Below are 23989 nucleotides of genomic sequence, written 5' to 3'. Positions count from 1 at the left end.
CCTGAGCTGAGGATCCACGGCAGCCCCATGTGTTTTTAAAGACCCTCGGAGGAAGCCTCTTAAGGCGGAGAGGGATTTCCTCCTCATCAACTCCCACTGCCCGGAGTCAAAATCTCTAAGTCATCCCTTGATTCCTCTCTTCCTATTTCATTGCTTTCTTCCTCTTGTGGATTCTTCCTGTCCCATCTCCTTTACATCAAACGTGGATTCACTCCAAAATAATAACCACATTTTGAAAAACATCTGATACGTACTTTTACTTTGAATATCACTGACATCACAATACAAAAACAAATTTGTTTCCATTTACTGGATAGTAGGTCAGTTAAGCTTTGCACTGATTACATGGCATGATGTTTAGAGAACGGCCTGCTCATGTTTTAGTCAGTACAAACCAGTACTTGAAAGAAATATAGTAATTCTCAAGTCAAGTCAGTTTTGTTTGGACAGCCCAAAATCACAAATTTGCCTCAGAGGGCTTAACAATCAGTACAACCTTTGGCACCCAGAATCTTTAGACGCTTTAAGGGAAGACTCCTCAAAAACCCCTCAACTTAAAAAAAAAAAAAAAAAAAAAAGAGATAAACCTTCAAACCTTAAGAGAAACAGAGGAGGGATCCCTTTTCCACAGCAGGCATCCAACAAATGGCATACATACATCAATACCGAGGTTACGCAACAGGCTTAACTGTAAGCCAACCAACCACAGTGTCCCTGGTTTGAGTCTGACCTGTCACCTCTGCTGCACATCACCGTCCTCTTTCTGTTTCCTTCTACTTCAAACTGTCTAATAACAGGCCAAAACTCACAGCAATTCAAACAAAAAACCAAGAAAGAAAAAAAAGACTTTCCCGACAATCCCAAACCACATAAAACCAAATGACAGGGAGTTGTTTTCAGCATAAAGGGAGCTTAGGGCGAGGAGGGTAGAAAAATAAATTCACATATTGCTATCAATGCAAGCTCCGGGGGGTGGGAGCACCCAGTGTTTTTGTGCTTGGCTGAAATCTAATCCATAAAGCCTGCAACAACAAAAAAATTATTTTATTGTGGCATTTCTTTTTCCTATGAAGAAGACGGAGTGGCCAGTCACCCTTTGTATGTCTTTGCTGTCTTATTCAAACAATAGGGAAAGTTGCCCAGGAGACAGTGGAGAGGTAACAGAGGGGAGAAATTTCAAAAGGGCTTTGATCTCAAACCAGTATGAGGAAACAACCGGCAGAGTATCTTCAGGCTGCTTCTGTGGTATTTATGGTTTATAACCCGTGCAAAGATCTGAAAACTGATGGGGCTTCTTCCTCTTGCATTTACCACAAATTACCCTTATTAAAATATAATTTCTTCTGCTTATGTAGGGAAATGTTTTGGCGGTCTGCAGAATGTGGTTTTGCATGTTTTAGCACATTTATTACAAAATCATGTATGCTTTATATCACACCTACTGTCCAAGCGATGCCTGTGTGTTTGGCAGCCATTGGTTTTCATTTATTTCCGCACAACATGAGAGTCGACTATCCGACTGCTAAAACTTGCTGAGTTGGGGAATCCATCTCGGCGAACATCTGCGTCAAGTTTCGTAAATGTGAGGCAACGCAGTGGAGACTTCTCAAATCTTTATGCTTTTAAACTGCACAACCACAAACAGACATTAATGCAGAATGGATGTACAAGGAGGGATTACCATATGGAAAAAGCGGGACCCCAGACCACCACAGGCGAGTCTCAAGTTCACCACATTTCACCTAAGAAGTAAATTATTAAGTATGGTTGGTCCTGCATTATTGGATAATCTTGTTGTCTTGTCTCATATGGGGGCCCTGCATCAAAATCTAGTTTTAGATCCTATATATTTTCGTTTACGCTGTGCTAACATGGCTAAATACAGCTTTGTTTAAGCTTGATAATCACTAATAATGCAGCACACAGTAGTACTGGAGTATTCGGCATAGTAGTGATAAACCTGCCGTGCATAGTCTAGTATGTAGAGTGTATTTAATGGGAACGTGAAGGTGAAAGGTTACATGTACTTTTAGTGCTTCAGCAAGTTTCAAGAGTCCTTTATAATACTTGATTTTCATATCATGCAGACCTCCATGGCAAACAACGGCTGCCGGGAAAGGCAACCCTGACAGGGTCGTTCAACATATCATAAAAGAAACCAGGAAGAATACACCGTGAGAAAAAAAGTCTGATTATCTGCCTGAGAAAACGGTCTTTGGAGGAAGTGAGCGATGAATGAGAAAGGCCAGGCTGCTGTATAGATCTGACCTGGGTGACAGTGGGAGGAAGAGAGGAAATGAGACGGGAGCTGGACAGGAAATGACAGTCACTCCTGCCCAATCATGTGGAACATGTGAGTGTGAGGGCTGACACAGATAAAGCAGAATGCACGCACGCACGCACGCACGCACACACACACACACACACACACACACACACACACACACACACACACACACACACACACACACACACACACACACACAGAAATACTGTACATGATGGGGCGTGTGTGTTCAGACTGACTGGAGATAAACTCAGAAACTGCTGGATTTTTTACTTGGTTTAGTACTTCCAAACACACACACACACACACACACACACACACACACAGATGCAGACTGTACAAAATGTCCCTCTCCTTCACACAAACACAGTTTATTGAATGTCTTCCTCTCTTTGTCCACATGTTCTGGGAGTCACATGCCATTGTCCAGAGTTATGCCGGGAGCTACCTCCTCATCAGATGGTGTGTTTGTGTGTGTTTGGGTATGATGAGATCAGTCAGGACAAACTGTGGGAATAAGAAACCCACACATACACACACATGCGTGCACACACACTGCTATCTAATCCACGTGGGACTATTAAATCTAATAGTGGTGCATTATATCACTGATTCTTATCCGAAGCAGAACAGTGCAGGGCACTGACGTACCATGAGGCCGACAAACAAAGACGGAACGGCTATTTTCATTGTGAGTCAATATACAGACGGTGGTGACTTCCTCTTTTCCTTTAAAGGATTGCAGTTCAGCTTTGTGAGATCATACTGCATCACAAAGACCGCCGCGCTTCTTTTTATTCAACCTGACTGGACAATCCAGCCTTTTGTTCCTATTGTTTCACAGTGATATAAAGATACTCAGTGTTATATTTGGAGCTGACACAATCGGTTGTGTAATCGATTCATCAATGGACAGAAAGAATCAAGTTGACCAAAGAAGCTTTCTGGGTTTCAGGAAGATTTCGATTCTTCTTCCTCTTGCTCATTTCTGTACATTCATGGGTTTTGCTCCTACAGCATCATTTGGTCTGGTATGACCAGTAGCTTGTTGCGGCTAATGTTAGCATACTTTAAAAAAGCTGGTTAGCTGACATCATTCAGCCGGTTTGCTGACTGAATCTCTCCTCTTGTGCTACTGCTTGATGAATGATGAATGATGTAGCGTTCATCATTATCCTGTGATTCTCCGAGACTGCAGCTCTGTCAAATCTATGCACTGGGACACCACATGCCAACCAATAAACAGCTTTATTCGACCATTAGATGCCCTGGTTTAACACATTTAAGGCTCAACAGAAGCTGTCAAAAAAAATATATTTAAAACAAAACAGCGGCTGATTTCATCCTGCTTCATCTTCACCAAATCACATCGAAAGATTTCGCTGTGGCGGTTAGAAGCCCCCGAAGACAGACGAAGAACAGGTCTTTGTCTGTCAGTCTGATTGGTTATCACTTTGGAATGTTTAAATAGAAGCCAAAAATAGACCAATGGGCTTCCTGCGTGGGCAGTGTTGACATTAGGACACGGTGATGTCACCTGTTTTCTGGCAACTGTTGACTTTTGGGGGCGAGTCACGGTTATCAAAATTCCCGGAAGTGACTTAGAGGCGGCGTCCTGCGGAGTCAGAGTCTGTGTGTGGGTCAGACGTGCATGGTCAAACCTGAACATCGGACATCAACACCTGCAAAGAGCTGGAAAACAATCCATTCTCACCTGTTGTCGGTCGTGTGCCAGGGTAGTGTGTAAGGGCCGGGGTGGAGCTGCATGGCAGACAGAGGGGGAGGAGGGGGGAGAGGAGGGGAGTCGGCAGGGGGGAGGCAGGCCGGAGGAGGAGGAGAAGGAGGAGGGGGAGGGGGAGGGAGGGGCGGCTCCGATAGCTTTGCCAGGTGCCAGGAGTGAGGCCTGATGAGAGGAACGCTGCGCCTGTAGGGACGAGAGGGAGGAGGTCAGGTGAGGATGAACGGCGGCAGCAGACCGTCATGGCGCACGCCGAAGTCACACTTAATGATGCAGCTTTGAACATCTCCTGTTGTGATGCGTCACACGGTTAGACCGTGTAAACGTCTCCTGCATGAAGGTTAGAATATTCAGCTTTTTGTTAGCCTGAGAGTGAAATCTGGTCTGCGCTCACTGATGCAAACAGGGTGGACAAAATGTTAGGATATTTCCGGTTGGATCCACGTGTGGGAGTTTATGTCTGCATTTACATTTTGTTGTCGATGTGCCCAAATGTGCCTCTGAGCACACAAAGAGATTCTGTGTTGCATCTTTTGCATTTACAACCGGCATTTTTCTTTAGAGGTCACCATAAAGTGGGCGTTTTCAGAGACCTACAGTCCGTCGACGCTGTTGTCAACTTTGACGTTTTGCCCTGTGGTGTTGAGCTCTTTCAGTCTAACTATATAAATGTGCAACACAGACAAATGAAGGCCGTCGTCCTCTTCCTCTGACGGCTGATGTAATTTCCTTTTAATACAATAGGTCAGTTTTTCCATTCTGCAACTTCCTCTTGTTTGACTACAGCATCCTTTTAAGCTTCTTTTTCTTTTTTTTAGGATCCAAATCCGATAATTTACCCAGGCAAGACGACATCCTTATTCGCAACCACAGTGGTAGGCATCGTGGAGGATCGGGGCTCCCATAAAGCTCACAGCAGCGATGCCTTGCCAACCCAAATTCTGTGGAAACTGCTTCCTAAAACGCTGTTTGGCTGCCATTAAAAACTCATCTAACATGTACAGTAAGATCTCCAGTCTGATCTGAAGCCAGACATTCCAGTGTATCCCATGATATTCACTAATTCCCTTACACAGACTTCCGATCCCATATGCTGGCCAGATTCAATTCAACCCCCTGCAGACTGTGTGTGTGTGTGTGTGTGTGTGTGTGTGTGTGTGTGTGTGTGTGTGTGTGTGTGTGTGTGTGCGCGCGCAGTGTGGGACTGAAACAGAAACAGAAAGAGTGTCTAAAAAGAGAGAGAGAGCCCAGTCAGGTATGGATGTCGCCCTCTCGGACGCTGAAAGGACCATTATGTGAATAACTTCATCGTCCACATCAGAGCACAGATGGAAAAACTGCCGCAGACACAGAGAGCGTGAAAACAACGAAAACTGCTGACTTGGCATTACTCAAACTTGACTTGGACTGACTCGGGACACGTCTTGGACCTGTCTCGATTACCATTAACGAGACTCAAACTTCATTTGGACGTGCTTCACCTGATTCAGTCCTGATGTGACTTGAAGAATAACAAAACCTGACTTAAACTTGTCATGACTGACTTGAGACAACACTTGGACTTGTCTCAACTGACCTGCGACTGGACTTGGACTTGTCTAGACTATCTGGAGTCTTGACTACGCTCACACTTGACTTTGACTTCTTTTGACTGACTTGAAACTTGACAAGTCTCTGACTTGACTCGACCGACTTGAGACTTGGTTTGACACACACTTGACTTGTGTTGAATGCGTTTGACTTGAACCTGATATGGATTTGGATCGTTTGACTTCCAATTTTACATCCAGACTTAACAAGTCTCAAACTTGACTTGGACTTGTCTCATCTGACTCGAGTTTTAACAAGATTTTAACTTGACTTTTCTTATTTGATTTGATACTTGACTAGTCCCAAATCTGGCTTGGACTTCATCTGATCAACATGAGACTTAACGAGTTAAACCTGTCCCAGTAGGTGAGAGTCTTGTGAAGACTCGTACCAGAGTTGGTATTCTCTCAATCAAATTGAGATGGACTTGTGCCTGTTGACTTGGACCTGAACCAGGAGACTTGAAAACAGCTCTGCGAACAACCAGGACAACAGCTGGATGGGCAGAACAGCCAACTCTAATGAAAACGTTTGACCCCCTCCCCCCTCAACGAGTCTTTGGCTACGATTCTCATACCGAAAGTACAAAAATGTAAAATGAGACTATTCTGGGTATTTCAGGGAAACATTTGGAGGTTCAGTTTGGGGAAAGGAATGCGGATCCTGGCACCGTGAGGGAAAGGAAAGGACTGTTTCTGAGTATTACTGTTTATGATAAAGCAGGAGCAGCAGAACCATTTCCAAAATAAACACTCTTGTTTCCTGGTTCTGGCTCTTTAAGAGGGATTTCTATCTGAGCCCGCTGATTGTTCGACTCCGCTGACAATGTCCTTAAATTATCCCCTGAGAAAGTTTATGTAGAGCCTGCGTGTGTTTCTGTATGTGCGCCTATGCCTGCATGTGTGTGTGAACGAATATGTGTGGGAACTATCCAAACCCGACCAGACAAAATACCATTATCGAACCTACTGCAAACATTAGCAGACCCCCCCCTCGCCGCCACCTCCTCGTTTCCCCAAGTTTAGCTTTCAGAGATTGACGACCGCGAAAATCAAAACAAACGATGTGACGCCAAAGTGAGACGGATATTAAATGTATGATAAAGAAAAAAGATGACAAGTGTGCAGTTTTGCAACCTAAGAACATAACATCGAACGCTGCTGTGTGTTTTGAAGCGCTGCAGGGGAGAAGGGAAATTTCTTCCAAACCACCAAAATGCTCTGAGCACTGCTTGAGTTGGGGGTCAGCAATCATGTATCCCACAGATTTGAGGATTTACAGCAAGAAGAACTGACCCTTCTACATGTGACCGAGGCTGTGATACTGTGAGGCGATGAAAATCTAATATATGGAGTGAAGAATGACACCATCGTAGGGGGTGTTTACTCCGATCTGGTCATTTTAGTGGTTCACAAGCACTTGTTTTAGCAGAAGAATGAGTAGAGATTTTCTTAAATTACCTCTGGAAGAAGAAAAGTCTGGCCTCATGCATCCCATTAAGCATGATTTAGTGATTTGCAGGTGATTTGTTTCCAAGAAACATAAAACTTTTGTTTCATCAGTGCTTCAATAACTACATGTTGAAATATGGAGTCACTGAAATGCTGTTGAAAGGAATTCCAGTTTCAGTTCAAGTTTGTCAATTCAAGTTTGTTTCTTCAGGAACAGACTGTAAACACTGTCAGACCAACACTTTCGTGATTTATCTTTGAGTGATCGGCATTTTAAGTCTATAAAATGTCAAAAAAAAGACGCTAAAAAGTTCCAAATGGTCCCAAGGCGACATGTTCACACTCTAAAACTCAATGATATTAAAGGTGCTCGTCATTTACAGGGATATGAGGCATATTTAGACATATGAACATATAAAAATGTGTGAGGTGAGACAGAAAAGGACTCAAAAATGACCAAAAACATGCTTACTGAGTTGTTTAAGGCATTAAAATTCTTGGAGATCCAGAGAACATTGTGTGGTTTTGAGGGTGAGCTGCTCAATATCAAGGATCTAAGTGGAAAAGATGTCACAGGCTGTTCCTCCACTAAACTGCTTAGGTTCAACCTAAACAATGCAGGTCATTCCAGTTATCTCAAGGACTTCAGTCAAAAAATGTGCTGCAACCTTGCAGCTCCAGCAATGCCAGTGGAAAAAAGAAAAAGGTTTCCAAAGCCTTTATTCACTGACAGCAGTGGAGGCTCCATCAAGTCTGTGGCCCTTTCATTTATAGGGCACAGGAAACATACCGAGGTACTGGCTCTTAGTGTCCGTTTGAGGTAGCGCCTACCAAGGCCACGGTCGACTGTGCGAGCTGATACTGGCCTTGTCCGTAGAGGTCTCCCTTTCCTGTTTCTAGCACTGTAACCCAGTTGGCTACCTGTCTCAGCGAGGAACAACATGCAAACAGGAATCACATGAACCGCTGGCATACGAGAGGTAACAGCGCGTCCTTGAAGTGGAAACCGAGATAATGAGCGAATGTGGTGACCGCAACCAACCAGGAAATCCAATCAGGTTTGCAAGACACGACGAGCTTCTACTTCTAAATATATCCTCAGGGTGTCTTACTGTTCATCTTAAACTGAGACACTGATAAAGGAAATGCAAAAAAGACGTAAGTAATGGCATGGAGAATAGAACAAATGACAAGAGAGAAGAAGAGCTGCTGAGCCTCGACAGCAGTCAAAGGCCGAGAAATTATGAATTCTCCGTCTTGCAGCTCTGAATGAGCCTCTATGAAAGGATCCGCTGGAATGTCCTGCTTAACGGTCAGAAACTGCAACAGCTGACTGATACCGCAAAGGTCAACGCGCATAATCTGAGTCACACACACAGTCTCAATACAGTACAGACCAAATGCCAGACAGGCTGCCAGACAGATAGATTTGGAGTCTACACAGTCCCACTGATAAGGAATACATGACTTTCAGAGGAGATGAAGGACTCGGAACAAGGCAGCGATGATTACAAGGCTGCAAAGAAAAAGGCAAAAGGTTTGTGTATCAGGGTGTTTGTGGAAAAATGCATCATGTGCTCAACAACCCCTCCCTGGGAAGATAAAAGCGTGGCTGGTGTTGACTCTGGAGAAGCAAACTTCAGATTCTCAAGGTGGATTTATTTGCCTTTCTACAACAAACAAGACGAGCTATCAATCCTAAAGTGACGAGGAGCCTCAGCAAAGATGGCTAAAGATGCCAGAGCTTCAAACCTACCAGTCTCTGCAGGCTGAAGCATCCGCTGTCAAACTGATCCCAGTTCAGGTCCCAGCATCCCTGATCCCCAAGAGCTTCTGCAGAGGAAGCCTTCAAAAAAAACACGGACTTCTGATTCTGAAAATGCTCCTCACGGGTTTTCCGAGAAGAATCGACACCTCGTAAAAATGTCACGACTTTTGCCTCAAGCCAGTCGAGGTCTGGTGGGAGAACCAGGTTGTGTCCTCAACATGTGAGACTTGGTAGAAAGTGTCCAAGAGCTGAAGTCCATCTGACGGAGTAAAGTGGCTGGCAGGTTCTGGCCAAGAGGGAAAAACCAACCGACGATCCTCACATCCCCTCTCCCTCCTCTTCCTCCCTTCCTCCTCCCTCGCTCCTCTCGCTGGAAGACAAAACATGGCTATTTCTCCCTCCTGCACTCCGCATTTCTCTCTCTCTCTCTCTCTCTCTCTCTCTCTCCCACCCCTCTCTCTCTCTCTCTCTCTCTCTCTCTCTCTCCCACCCCTCTCTCTCTCTCTCTCTCTCTTCTCATTCTTTCCCTGCCTCTCTCGCCCCCTCTCAGGCAGGATGTGTGAGTCAGTGAGAGAGGAAGCATTGTGGAGAGCAGATAAAGTGGTGGACGGCTGCTAAAATAATACCCAGAGTTCCACGCTGTTATTGTTTGACGGAGGGAAAAAATGCAGAGGTACTTCCTCCTTGTGTGTGTGTGTGTGTGTGTGTGTGTGTGTGTGTTAGCGCGCACGTGTGTTTGCAGAGCATGCAAAAGAGATCGAAAGAGCAAAGAAAGCAGAGACTTTTGGACGGACGAGGGGGCTTTTTTTTTCAGCTTGGCAGACGGACGAGAAAAACAAAATGTGTTGAAAGACAGAAGGGGAGTGTAAAAGACGATGGGAGGTCTGCAGGAGAATACAGGAGGAGTAATTACAGAAGAAAACAATGAGTCGAGGTGATGGATGAACGGGAGAGAGGCTTTCAGCGTGCACTTCTGTTACAGGACCAAACTTTTTGTCCATGCAATGTGGAAGAGCTGCAGTCTGATATCAGTCGTGTTTGGGTTCGCCTGCCCGGTGAATGTGGAGGGAAGGCATCCGCTGCAGGAGCAAAGTGTGGTGCAAAGTATCTCGTCTCATTGCATGATGTTAATGTTTTCTAACAAATACATAATAAAGACACGTACAGGGTTTGAGTCCGGCCTGGGATTTATGTCACATGTCAATACGCCTCTTTCCTGTTGTTTCCTGTCAGCTCTCTACTACGAGAAAACTCTAAATATAGAAAAATTAAAGAATAAAAACTTCCATCACAAGATCCCAGAGCTCAAAGTTAACAGTCAAATTACACTTGCAATGATTAAAAAGAGAGAAAAATCACATTTGAGAAGCTGGAACGAGATTTTTTTCTCTATAAATGACAGAAACAATAAATCCATGAATTGTATATCAACTGATGTATCGTTTATTTGACTGTTTCTAATACTGCAAACCTCTACAGGACTATATTTATGTGCATAAAATGAATCAGATTACCATAAACCTGTGGATCTTGTTTGCTTTTACCTTGTTATCTTGCCACTATACTAAAACAAAGTACTGATGAGTATTTTCTGACAAATTCGGAGCAATATTGAAGAGTGAACTGTAGCAGCTTCAGCATTCAGTTTTCCCACACGACCAACTTTTCTGCACGGGACGTTTTTACTTCCAGGCTGCATCAGCGTCACTCTTCCCTCATTATTTTGACTAGACTTGAACCTTGTTGAGCGAATGAGACGTGTGAACGTCCGACATCAGCCGCGCTGAAGTTTAACCAGCAGACGCTTAATAACATGAGGCCCTCGGCGGGCTTCAAAGGGTTTCCTGGAGACTTCCATCTCCTGCAGACTCCACGAAGATGTGTGTGTGTGTGTGTGTGTGTGTGTGTGTGTGTGTGTGTGTGTGTGTGAGTTATAAGCATGCATGTGAGCAGATTCCTCACATTCCCTGTCTTCCTTTCAAAAGGGTGAAGGGTTAACGGTGCTAGAAAGCCTAAACAGCCTCACCTCCTCCCCTCTGTCCCTTTGTGTTCGCCTGCAATCAGCCCTTATTTGTTTGCTTTATGGGTCTGAGCCCTGCACTGTGTGTGTGTGTGTGTGTGTGTGTGTGTGTGTGTGTGTGTGTGTGTGTGTGTGTGTGCGTGTGTGTGTGCAATCAGACTCCTGTTTGTTTGCCTTAAGGCCTCCATCACCCCTGATTATGGATTTCTAAATGACACACACACACTTAAAGACATGTATGTAATGCTTAGATGCACATATATGTACTTTCACTCGCTCTCTCCCACACACACACACACACACACACACACACATTTTCTAAATACCAGGTAATCAGTACAGTGGGACTAGGCTCATACCAGAGGTCGATGGCAGGAAGGGTGAAGTCCATCTGCAGCACAATGCGCTGTTTGTTACTGCTCCATCCCCGGTGTGTGTTTGTGTGTGTGTGTGTGTGTGTGTGTTTGTGTGTGTGTGTGTGCGTTTTTAAGTGAGTCCTACGAAAGGTTCCAGGACACTTACATGTGAATTAGACACTGTTCCATCACTCGTTTCATATGTGTGTTTAATAAAGCAGCAAACTAGAGAGTTGTGAAAGGAGGTGAACTGGCGCTGCCAAGATGGCGGCGGTCGGAACTACTGACGCTGAGCGGCATCGCGGAGACTACGTCCATGTTTCACACGGCCTACAGCTGAGGTGTCAGCACGTAAAAAGGTGGGAAGTGTCAGAGAGAAAGGACACGAAGAGCCAGTGGAGTGTAGACGCTAAGTTGAGGCGTCTGTGATTAAAGCAGTCAGAGTGAGCGTCAGCTGACGAGCAAAGAAACACGAAGCGAGCGCCAGAAAACAAGCACGTGAGAGACTGACTCGCTGTGACGAGTTCGACACTTCTTCTCCTCCATCAACTCGTCTCCACGTGTTCCGCGAACCGTCGCTGCTAAACAGAAAGATGTATTGACGATGTCGGATTAAGATTTTCCTGCTTCAATTCAGATTTTCTGCTTCGTTACATCAGAACTCATGAACACGCGTCTGCTGAAGAATCTGAACCAATGGCACCCTGTTTGTGACGCGTGTTCACATGCTGTCAGGCCAGGTGTGATGAATATATGTTCACCTGGTGACAGAAGATTTGGTCAATCCTCAGTTAGCACAGTGAGCTCGCTCTCTATTGGCTCGTACGTGGTGGTGGAAGCAGAGCACAGCCTGAGGACAGCGTGTTCACGACCTGATTTTGTTCATGTTGGGATTTTTATCTGTAATTTAATCACTTGTGCAGCTGGAATTCCTCCTGTCTGACAGTTTATTCAGTCTCCTTCCATCTTATAACACCGCTTCCCAGGCTGGTGAGGGATCGAGGCCTTCACAGCAAACGCTTCGGATCAGAAAAAACAAGCTATTTATGAAGTAAAAATATGAAACATCGCTGTTTCCAGCCTCTAAAAGGTGAAGATTTGCAGCTTTTCCATGCCTTTGTGCATGTTGTGTAATTATTTCTAGGTAATTTTAGAGACTAAATAATCAATAATTGCAAAAAAAAAATCCTAATCAATAATGTCATCATTTGCAGCCATGTTACAAAGCTCTGAGACGTTTAAACAGCGAAGGTTAAAATCACATATTTTAGATTTTGAGTGAAACACAAAAACACTAATTAAACACCAGCATGAGGGGCGAGCGAGGTTACAGGGCTAAAGGGAATATCCTCTCTCTCTCTCCAGACCACTGATTTAGTATGATGACACTTAATGTCCTGTTTCCTCTTCCATAACACAGAAACATCTTTTTAACATGTGTGTGCGTCCAAGCTGGCCTCTAGGAATCTGTGTGTGTGTGTGTGTGTGTGTGTGTGTGTGTGTGTGTGTGTGTGTGGAGTCAGGCCAGTGTCATGTATCATGGAGTCGCAGTTTAATGGGCCAGTTAATAAAAGCCAGGCCAGAGGAGACAGATAAACTGTAGCAGACCACACGCGTAGAGGGCCGACTCGCCCACACACTCGTGCTCGTACACACTGCGCTGAATGCTTTGCAGATTAACGGATTCATCTTCTGGTCTATGAAATGCCAGAAAAATGACCACAGGCCACGAAGCATTCAGTCTGTTATCACATAAGACAAAGAAAGGCTGGGAATCTTCTCGCCTGAGAGGCTGGAACCAGCAAAAACACCAAGTGCTGCAGCTGGATTTTCCAACCACAGATACACCTGAGTCCGATCATCTGAACTGTTCAAAATCTGGGGTTTCGGGGGGGATTTTGTGACATTTGGTCACAACTTGACGACTCAAAATAAAGTGTCCAGCAGCTTTTTTCTGAATGACAAAATGTTAGCGTTTGTCTCAGAGGCGGCAGAGAATTAGCATCCCAGTTAGCAGCTGCCATCGACTCCACAGAGCGTTTTAGCATTTTCTAACTCGCTGTTATGGTTCTTAGCAAGCAGCTTAAGCTCTAAAAACCCACTGTATGCTACCAAATGAGCAGAGCAAGTGGAGCATTTAGCAGCTAAAGAGCATGATGTGACCTTCAGGAGCTGTTGGAGACCAAAACTGAGCGACAAGGACAAGACTCCGGATTAATGCTAATGCTAACGTTGATCTGTGTCTACCAGCTGTTTGCTAACACACTGCTCAAATCAGCCTTATCTGGTGATAATATGTCAATACTGTGTTTTTAGCTTGTTCTTCTGCCCCCAAGTGGCCCAAAAAATAAATTCATGCTACTTTAAAAACAACAGGTGCACAGTCCTGACAGACAGAGCGGTTAGCTTAACTCCTGGTTATGCTGCATGTAGTCTGAGTCATGTGACGCCTCCTCTGCAGGAGATTATTAAATCTCCCACAGGCAGCCGTCCACTGAGGAGCTAAATGAGTTTTTTCTTCCTTCGTCGCTTCATGGCGAGTGGATACCGAGCGTGGACGCCATGGACGCAGCATATTTAGCTAGAGGTGACCATTAACATACAAGAAACTCAATTCAGAATCATGGCAGCCTCAATTTCCAGATGCCCTGACTTTTTCTTTTTTACACCACCCTGATGAACCGCCAACCTCATAAACTCTCGTCTATCCCTTCGGCTACCGACGCCCCCGTTTCCGCTCGTCCTGTTGATTTAACGAGTAACCCGCCGAGGAAGCGCAGAAACACACATACTTTAAACTTCTCTGTCCACAATGTTCGATAATTCATCCTCAGCAGCGTCACAACCGAAGTCATTTACAGTCAAAGGCCCTAATCAGACCCAGACTGGTGTGTGTGTGTGTGTGTGTGTGTGTGTGAGGAAGAGGTCTTGAGGAATGCCAGGAATGTCTATTGTTCAGTTTGGGAAGAAGTGATGGGGGGCAGACTATTGTGTTTCATGGTTCTTGGCACCGCAGACCTCAGTCTTGCCCGAGTCTCCAGAGACCCAGCGGCACAAAAATCTAAACAACGGGATGTGTGTGTGTGTGTGTGTGTGTGTGTGTGTGTGTGTGTGTGTGTGTGTGTGTGCATATTGTCCATCAATCAGTCTGCGGTAAAATTCCAAACAATCACATGAGTGTGTGTGTGTGAGTGTGTGTGTGTGTGTGTGTGTGCGTGCGTGTGCATGCTGTGTGTGTCTGTGAAGCGAGTCGACGTCGACGGAGGAGGTCTGCAGCGCCGAAGAGACGGAAAACAAACCAACTGAAACGCAGCTCTACATGTACGACCTGTTTCTTACCTCACGTTTGACCACCGACAGCTGAGCGAGCCATATGTTCGTCCAATCAGCTGCGGGTCACATGGTGTTCCTGTCATGTGACACTTGTGTTGCAAATGTTGTTTGTGCTTCTCACAATGTCAACATGAGTTAATAAATCTGAATCAGAGGAACAGAAAGTGTCAAAACATGTCAAAATTGCGTTTTATTTAAAGTTCCCACAACTGTTTTCTCCTTCACCCACTTTCCCTGTTTCCATTCCTTCATCATCATCTCCTCCTCCTCCTCCTCCTCCTCCTTCTCCTCATCCAGCCTTTAGGCTAAATAAATGTTTAGTTAATGTGTAGCACAGATGAAAGAGTGAGCCGAGATGAAAGAGCTTTGTCATAAAGTCCTGTTTGCCCTGTCAAAACACCAAACATGATATCAGCCTCTCTTGTAATTATCATTTTAATTTCCTGACGTTCGCTCCTCCCGCCGCTGGGAGCGATCGGCGCTGCCACGTTAACTCCGGCCTGCGCCTCAGTCTCGGGGACGTTTCCTGCTCTGCCGCCCTGTAATCTCAAATCAAACTCTTTTTTATTTTTTTGTTTTGTCTTGCTGCTGAATTTCAGAGGGATTTCCTTCCAACGTGACATGAAAAGATGGATATCGCAGAAATAAAGCTGCGTTTAGAACGGTGAGACGGAGAGTTTTGGTTGGCAGATCGCACCAGAATGAACGGGAAAACATTTCCTATTAATGGAGGGATAAAACCGAACACCTGCATCTTTAAGAGAGCCCGGCCGAGCATGACTGGTACTCCCAAATTTGAGACCTGAACCCAGGCAAAGGGTGTAATTTGGAGGTATTTCTCTTCCCACTGGGCTTTGCAGCACTTGACATGCATGGACACAGAAGGCCGGAGCAGCCCGACAGAAAAATATCACACAGACAGAGAGTTTGATGAGAACATGAATAACGTGTCTTTACAGTAAACCAGCAGCTGGTTAGCTTAGCTTAGCATAAAGACTGGGAACAGGGGGAAACAGCTAGCCTGTTTTTCTTTGTTTCCACTCTTTGTGACTCTGATCAAAGCTGACAAAAACCACCGACGAGCGCCCCTAAAGCTCTTCCTCTCACAATAATTGTGAATAATTAAAGTTTTTTAGCCTTTGAAATCCAGAAACGTCCATACAGCATAAATGCACACAGCCACATGTGCACACCTGCATCGACAAAGCCATTTCCTGTTTCATCAGCGGCTGTAAATAAACTGTTTGGTCTTCGTTGGCTTCCCATTAAAACTGCTTCTTTTCGCACAAACATAAACAAAAATTCCACCAACGCATTAAGTCCAAGGTGGGCAGGAAGTGGAGGGGGAAGGGGGAACACACACACACACACACACACACACACACACACACACACACACAGAGGGCGTAGAGTTGGATCTAACAAAAGGTCGGTGAAAACAGGAAGTACTACAAAGGAAACATTTCCAGGTCAAGCCAACAAAACATCCCCGACATTCTTTCCCTTCCAGAAATATATAGGAAAACTCATCAGTCAGTCGCAAACACCCCAAAAGATGTAAAGAGACCGAGATGCCCTGCTGTCCAGGAGCCACCGACAGCTATGAGGAAGGTCACGTGATCCAGCCACAGTAAAGACCTGGTGTCACGCGCTTCCTGTGCCCAATGAGCGAGTCAAAAATGTTCAACTCTACAGCTCGACTTCAGATCTCAGAGCTGGAGAACACACGTGTTTAGAGTGGAAACATGCGATGTTAGTGGAGAGTGTCAAGCCTGATTATGTCCACTTCCACACAGACATCAAACATCATCACACGGGAGTTTGGTCCTCCGTCAACGTGCCGCCCTGACCCGCCTCCCACCACACGATCCCACCACAGCTCCCCAGCCGGGTGGAGTTCACCCAGTTTTCGTGGAAACATCCATTTTTCTTGGCACATTGACACCTAAAATCTGTGGCAACTGGGCAAAACCAGCAGCTGAGAATCTGTTTCATCACTGCTGAGGTAATTAACTGATTACTGTATATTGATGTTTGCCAATTATAAAGCTCTAATCAAGCAAAACTGACAAAGATTTGGCGAGCTGGGCTGAAATATGAGGATTTTCAGATGGACTCTTGGTCGCCCAAAACGAGTCAATTGGAGCCGTCTTACGTGGTTTACTCCACTGCATCTTCTAAACTGCTGATTCACTGAGAAAGCATGATGGAAAAAAGCCGTAGCTGCAGCTCTAAATCATCTACTGTGTGTAAACAACGCAAATAACGTGCCGCAGTTACCATAATCATGACAAGCGTGCACATGTTCAGATTATAGCATGACACCATTCTTCTTGTTTTGGGGTGTTTCTGGGTAATGAAGTCTTTCTGCCTCTCACTGCTGTGTGAGGCTTCCCCCCCCAAAAACCAGCTAAAAGTCATATTTCTAAAATGATCTTTTCTTTCTGTCTTGTTGTGAACGCATTCTTTAAGATAATGGCTGCCTTAATTAGGAGGAAAATAAAACACTACTTAACAGCCGTGTGGGTGCTTTTCACCGTGAGCTGGCTTGTTAAAATGTCTATAAAGCATCACTCCTGAAATAAAACTAAAACACTGCTGTCTTATCCCTCCAGTGAACTGCTTGGCAGGCCAGTAAATTCCTGCGGTTTGCCAAATTTAGCCTGCAGGCCTGCTCCTCCGTCGGCGGTGCAGGACAATGCAGCGAAGCCTGAATTGAATATGTTTTATTTAAAGAACAAACAATGATGTGAAGGACGGAGGAGAAAGGCTCGAACAATTCCCGCTAAACAAAAGTTAAAGCCAGTGTGTCAACATGTTAGAGAATGAATTACAGTGAGGGGTCTTAACCCAAAAAAACACCAGAATCTAATGCTTTTCATTTCCGGTGTTACACAACTCCTGATTAATGTAATGGAAACCTGTCAGACACAATACGGCCGTTTATAAATCCAAACAAGCCTCCATCTCAAAGCTCCCCGGCCAGACTTTAATAGAAATGTTGCACAAGAGCTCCATTTTCCAGCTAAAGTTGAACAAATCATCATCTCTCCTCGCCAGCTCCGCGTTTCCTTCCTCTGCGTTTACATCACATCATTCAGTCCAATATGAACATTTTCCTTGCCTGCTCCCTGAGTGAAGAAGCCCATTTATTCACAGACGCTCCTACAGTAAAACACTGTGCAGGGGGAAGCCCAGTGTGTCATTTCCTGATGTTTCCGAGGCGAGTTGGGTATGAGAAACCCATGCAGCGACTCGCCATCTCACTTTAGCTTTAATTGAGCTTAGAATAACAGAAAAGGCCGGGGCACAGATTTCTCACACTTACTAAAATACACGCACGCACATGTGAAAACATGCACGCCGGAGTCACGAATGCTAGAAACTGCCTGGCGGGCAGCCATCTTGGACGACCAGGTAGAAGAAAGAGAAAAGCAGCAGCGCGTGAAGAGCCGCAAACGACGCTATCGTCCCAAAATGAACACAAGCTAACCCTCACGCTTTAAAGAATTAGCTCACAAACACTCCACCAGGTTTAAAAAACTACAGGTTCACCACAGGGGGGAGCTGTTTGGTCACTGTCGGCCCGGTTCTGCCAAACTGCGCCACCTACGGGAAGAGAAAGGGACAGCAGCGGCAGCTTTGATTGGTGGATGAAGATGCGTCGATGCTGCCTCATGGAAGCCAAACAAGGACACTTAGTTTTCTACTTGTTAACAGCATGAACGCTGAACTATTTACAGCGTTCAGAGAAAATCTGCTTTAACATGCTGCAGGTTTAAAGCTGCGCTGCATCAATATTTCACATCAGCAATGCATTAAAGGACGAAGTGAAGGCCCTACGAAGCGTTTCAGATCGCTGTTTCTGGTTTTACCGTCCAACACAAAGCAGCAAAGTGAGCAGGGAGTGACGGCGGCGAAGCACTGAACTGCTGAAGAGGCTTAAAAACAAAGAGCGTGTGGTCGATTTAAAGTGGCCGCGAACGTGACTGTCCATCTCCACTTTATGAGGCCATAAAACTGAATGTCGCTGTTGCATTTACTGAACTGATGTGGCACAAAGCAGCAGCAGCTATGACTTGTTCTCCTGTGGACGATCGCGTCTGCGTCTGCAGGGCGAAGCTGCCGCTGCTGTGTCTGTGACCCCCTGAGTTAGAGAAAGAAACATCCATTCACATGCCACCTCTGGACCAGCAGTCCTGCTGTGCTATTAAAAGAGGTGGTAACGACGTTTGGCTTTTGACTAAGGGCCCTTTTCCACTGTTAAAACTATACGAGAAGAGCCAAGTGTGCAAATGTGAGCATTTCATCATCCCTGAGTGTGTGTGTGTGTGTGTGTGTGTGTGTGTGTGTGTCTGGCAGCAGACTCCCGCAGTGCCTTCCAGAGGGCTCCTTGTTCCTGCAGTAATGAGCAAAGCCCGGCCGGTGGAGGCTGTGACGTGATTGGCAGGGATTCGGGGTCAAAGTGCAGCAAGGACCCGCCCAGATGCTGAAGCTGTGATTGGCTGTTAGCGCCAGTGCCTTGTCAATCAAGGTGGGTTTCGTACGTGTGTGGGGTGGTTGTGTGTGTGTGTGTGTGTCAGAGCACATAGAAACACACTGATTCACACAAGCGTACACAGAGTAAAGGTTATTATGGTGTTGAATGTCTTATTCTTACGGGGGTTTAAACCAAATTTGGCGCTTTTCATGTTTTCATATTCAGCTGCAGGATTACTCAACATGCTGGGAAACCTCTTTAATCTCTCAAAACCCATCAGGAAAAGTTAAGAAAAAGTGTTTATCAGGCTAAAAATGTTTAACGTTAACTCCTTTTTCTGAAACACTTAATCATCAACGATTTCAGTGAGCTATTAATCATTTCAGTCACTTTTTTAAAGCAAAAATAGCAAAAAGTCAATTAGAGCTGCCTCTCAGATGTAAATATTTGCTAGTTTTCTTCTTCTATGATAGCAGGTTTTGGATTTTTGAAGGCTGGTTGAGTCAAAATAAGATTTCTAAATCAGTCAGCTTGGGTTTGGAGACATTTAATGGACCGAACAATCAATGAATCAAACCAAACAATCTGCACATTAATCAATAAGGAAAATCAGTTGCAGCCTAAAAATGTTCAGTATTTCTGAAATGCTGATTTTGTTGACTTTAGAGATACAAGTGTGCAGTTTTTTGGGGGGGAAAATAAAAAAAAAATAATGAACCAGAGACGAACTGATGCTGTTACATGTGGAGCACATATGGACAAGGACACACACACACACACACACACACACACACACACACACACACACACACACACACACACAGGGCGTTGGGAAAGCCCCTGTGAGTCAGACATGCAGCACATACCAGACACTGACACACACACCGTGGGTTTAAATGGTGGCATTCTCACAAGCAGCAGCATTCCTGAAGACATCGACGTCCGTGTGTCTGTCTGTGAATTCACACCGTATATGCATGTGTGTGTTTGCGTGTGTGTGTCTAACAGCATTAGACAAGGCGGGGGGGTCTGTGTGCTGCAGACACAGCAGCAGAAACCCCAGCAACGCTCTCACCGCTGGACGGCCGGTCCGGTTTCAAAGCCAGAGCGAGACGCGTTGCTAACAAACAGCTGTCTGAGGCTGCTTGGCTTCCAGCACCAGTAAAATCTCCCACGCTGGTTCTCAAGGCCGAGCCCAGTGAAGAATCAGGTAAAGAATGAACGTCAGAGGCAGGAAAGTTGAGGAAAAATAACAAAAAACGTGGAAAAAGGTGACGTTTCTTTCTCTGATCTGTCTTGCATCTGTGCTGCGTTTCCACCTACGTCCACTGAGGGGCGACGACACGAGGTAACAAGGGGTCTAGAGCTGATTAATCAACTTAAAAACACTGAAAGATGCATGTAATTAAACAGTGAACACGGGTCAGAGTGCAGACAGCTTCACTATGATAAAACAGAAAAGAAAATCTGAGTGATGTTGGCGTCTGAAAGGAGAGGAAAGCAAAAACAGCATCCAGGTGATAAGAAAGCGCTAAACTGAAAATCTTCCAAAGAGCTCAATGTATAATTCAAGCTTGAGCCGACATGCTGTTAAATCTGACCTCAGATCTGCGGGGCAGTTTCAGCCCGCACCCTCTAAGCCCCCGCTAAGACCCCAAATCGACTTCAGTTCACAGGGTGGAAATATTCCTGCCATTAGTTCTGCTTCCTGAGCCAAGACACCGGCGTCGGGCTGCGAGCAGGACGGACACTCGAACATTAAAGCCGCTCATTTTACGCTTTTATATCCACAATGGATCAAACGCCAAGCTCTGAATGACAGACAAAGCTGGTGAGCCAAGTGGAGCATTTAGCAGATAAAGAGCCAGATATTTCCCTCAGGAGCTGGTGGAGACCAAAACAGAGATTAAAGACAGTGAACACTGGACTCAGACATAAACAGACTCCAGGTGAAAGTCAGCCGGGTCCATGAATGGGTAACTTTCACAATAAGTTCACTATTATTTCCTAAACTTAGTACGGGGATGTCACCACCTGTGTTTATATCATGTGTTCCTTGTCAGATTTTCTGTTTTCTGACTCTCCACCGTGGAGTCCGAGGTTAGCATGACTCCCACAGTCATGGGACCCAGGTAGAAAAACGCTTCCTTTGACTCAAACACCTTTCCAGCTGATTACTTAACACGCAGTCCCAGACATCCACTCCTGCGCCGCTCACCAGAGGCAGCTCTTCCACTGACACCCTGGAGGTCAAAGGTCACTTCCTGCCAAACATCCTCGATCTGCGAAACGCCGCCTGGACGTGCGTTTGCACGCCATGCGAGCAGCTTCCCGAGCAGACCAGGAAGAGCTCGTCCTCACCTCCACCTTCCTTCCGACTCAGGTGAGCCAAGACAGCTTAAGGGCCCGTAAGACGAAGAACAAAACGATGGCGGACAGATGCACATCCGTTTATGGGAGACACACGCTCAAATATTCCCTTTGAAGTCAAGCTGTGTGGAAAAAACCATGTGCGTGCAGATATCTCAAGTGCGTGTCACGATGAAGGTGATGTACGAGCGCCTGCGTGTGTGTCTGACGCTGTTGTCGGGCCGAGCGTTTACCTCCTGACCGTGAGCTTCAGTATCCTGTACGATCCCTTGATGAGGATGAGGGCTTCCTGTCTGCTGCCGTAAAGGGCGGATCCATTTATGTTGATGAGCTCGTCGCCGACCTTCAGCTTCTCGCACAGGGCGGCCTTCCCTCCGTCCTCGATCTGGGGACAAAGACATGAATTGGTTGAGATAAAAGAGAAGAGCTGGACGGCGAACAGAAGCGCATTCAGATTAAGAAACGGAGGAGGAATAAAAAAGTCACTCAGCGATACGTCCCCGCTGCCAAGCCGACTCCTTTAAAGCCCATTTTTAGAGGCATTTTTGTTAAACTGCTCTGTCCCCATGGCAATGCCGCCCTGAAGAGCATCTCCAAAACAGCCTGAAACACACATCCCACAGAAAGCCATCACATTCCTCTGTAATAGACTGTGTGTGTGTTTGCCACAGCGCTGACTGAGGGTCACACAGTGGTGAAGCCTGCGCCGTTAACGCATTGCGGGGATGTTTCGCCGCGTTTTTTCCGGCGTGCGGAGGGGCGAAACATTGACGAGCGTGCGGTGCAGCGCGGTGTGAGGCTCGAGCTCGGTCATAAATCACATCAGCACAAAGACAGGATGAAAGACAGGAACACACGGACGGACGGGGAAGCTGACTGACTTACTGGCCGGAGCGAAGGCAGGAAACGACGTGAGCCAACTATGACGGGACGAAAGTTAGTGGTGGGTTATTTTCCAAAAAGGAAAAAGATGTAAAAACTGCTGCAGCAACACACTCGTGCAGCGTTGGAAACAAGTGGAAACTTAAATTTGCAAGCAGCTGTGAACCCAGTCCTTGAACGCATCACTTCCTGTGAATGTCTGTGCATCAGAGGCTTTTAAACGTTTGCGTGGTGGAAAAGTCGGCGTAAAGGCAAAGTGTGACAAAGTGCAAACAGACTCAGAGAATCGATCATGACGCACTTCAAGCGTTTAACGTCGCTCAAGCTTCGGCTGAAGAGGCGAAAACAGCAGATCTGTGAGGAGCGATGAGGAGGCCGTGACCTTCCTCAAACTAATGCATGAAACACACAGAAATGACATATTTACATCATGTTTTCTACATCGTCCTGTGTGCTGACACGATGGACGTCTGGCATATTTGAGTGTTTTTTTTTTTTAAAGGATTTCATTTAATTGATGTTTATTAGCATTAATTTCCAAACAAATATTCAAGTTAATGCAATTAAATTACAATGGCAAGAGCATTTCTTTATCTTTCACTATTATTTTTAGTCTTTTAGTGTTTTATGTTTGGGGTTTTTTTGCAGTGGAGCAACACAGTCAACACACTAAGAATGTAGACCTGTGTTCATACCAATGTAGGCAGCCATAAGGTCTGTTCTGTACTGAACTGGACTAAATTGCCTAATTTTTGAATGGAGTTTGGTGCAAGTATAAAGCACTTATGAAGCCATGAGGAGAAGGTTGGATTAAGTGTTTATTGTAGTTTTTCGTTCAAAAAGCCTGTCAGGTCCTTCGTTTTCTCCACTTTTTTCAGGGGTCACCAGGCGTGTTAGAATTAGGTGATACTACACTCAAACCCAGGTGAATTCCTCCATTAACCCGTATAAATCCTGTTTAAAGATGCTTCAGGGGCACATATACAGGAACCAATCCCCGATTACAGAGTGTGAAAATGGAGAGCAGACGTGTCCTCCCTCCCTCCCTCCCTCCCTCGTTCATTCACTCTCTTCCTGCTGCAGCTGAAAAGAAATCAAGGGAATGCATGTCACGGAAACACAGGTCCGATTTTACGGCTTCAGGATTTTACAGACGCGCAGCGGGGAGCTCTGGCCCGAGAGCCAACGCAAACATAAATCGAGATCTTTCATATATCAGCTCGGGCTTTCTGCCGTGGTCTCTGGGGCCTGATGCTGTCACGAATGCCGCCTTCAAAGGTTCATATTTGAAAATGCGATCCGGCTGTAAACCGCTCCGAACGGAAAATCCTGAAGCGGGCGACCGCGCTGGAAGCGAGCAGCTTTTGATGTCACCCGATGTCGGGTCTGTTTCTGTGGCTTCTGTTGACGTCTCTTCAACCACGTCTTCTGCTTTGATTTAACCTGCATCCACGCAGGCTCACGGTGCGACTGTCCATGATAAACAATGCACTGTAAGTCAGCGTGTAGTATGAATGTCACAGACGAGAGACGACCCAGGTGGACGGAAACCCACCAAGCCTGGGTGAGTCTCGCACGTCCTTGTCCTCCTCCTGCTGGAGGAGCAGCTTCAGAGCGGCTGACCTGAACCTCTGAGTCCCGTTGAAATGAAAGGAAAACAGAGAATCTCCTCACGAGGCCGCGAGAGGATCACGCACATCACACCGAGCCGAGC

General features: G+C 45.7%; 1 protein-coding gene across 2 annotated transcripts in view; it reads right to left on the bottom strand.

The window, feature by feature from the left end:
- The window catches only part of shroom4 (shroom family member 4), a 57217-nt gene that overhangs the window by 14308 nt on the left and 18920 nt on the right, over positions 1-23989 (bottom strand). The window contains exons 2-3 of one of the 2 annotated variants that reach the window (XM_076725184.1): positions 21627-21778; positions 4002-4211 (exon numbers count right to left, since the gene is read on the bottom strand). In XM_076725184.1, coding sequence (XP_076581299.1) covers positions 4002-4211; positions 21627-21778 — 362 coding nt within the window. Of the gene's footprint in view, positions 1-4001; positions 4212-8822; positions 9214-21626; positions 21779-23989 lie in introns of those variants that run through there. The other variant, XM_076725185.1, reaches the window with a different exon arrangement.

The sequence above is a fragment of the Chaetodon auriga genome, chromosome 24 (genome assembly GCF_051107435.1).
Source record: "Chaetodon auriga isolate fChaAug3 chromosome 24, fChaAug3.hap1, whole genome shotgun sequence".
NCBI lineage: Eukaryota > Metazoa > Chordata > Actinopteri > Chaetodontiformes > Chaetodontidae > Chaetodon > Chaetodon auriga.
The sequence above is the reverse complement of the archived record's forward strand: the minus strand, read 5'-3'. Positions and strand labels throughout refer to the sequence as shown.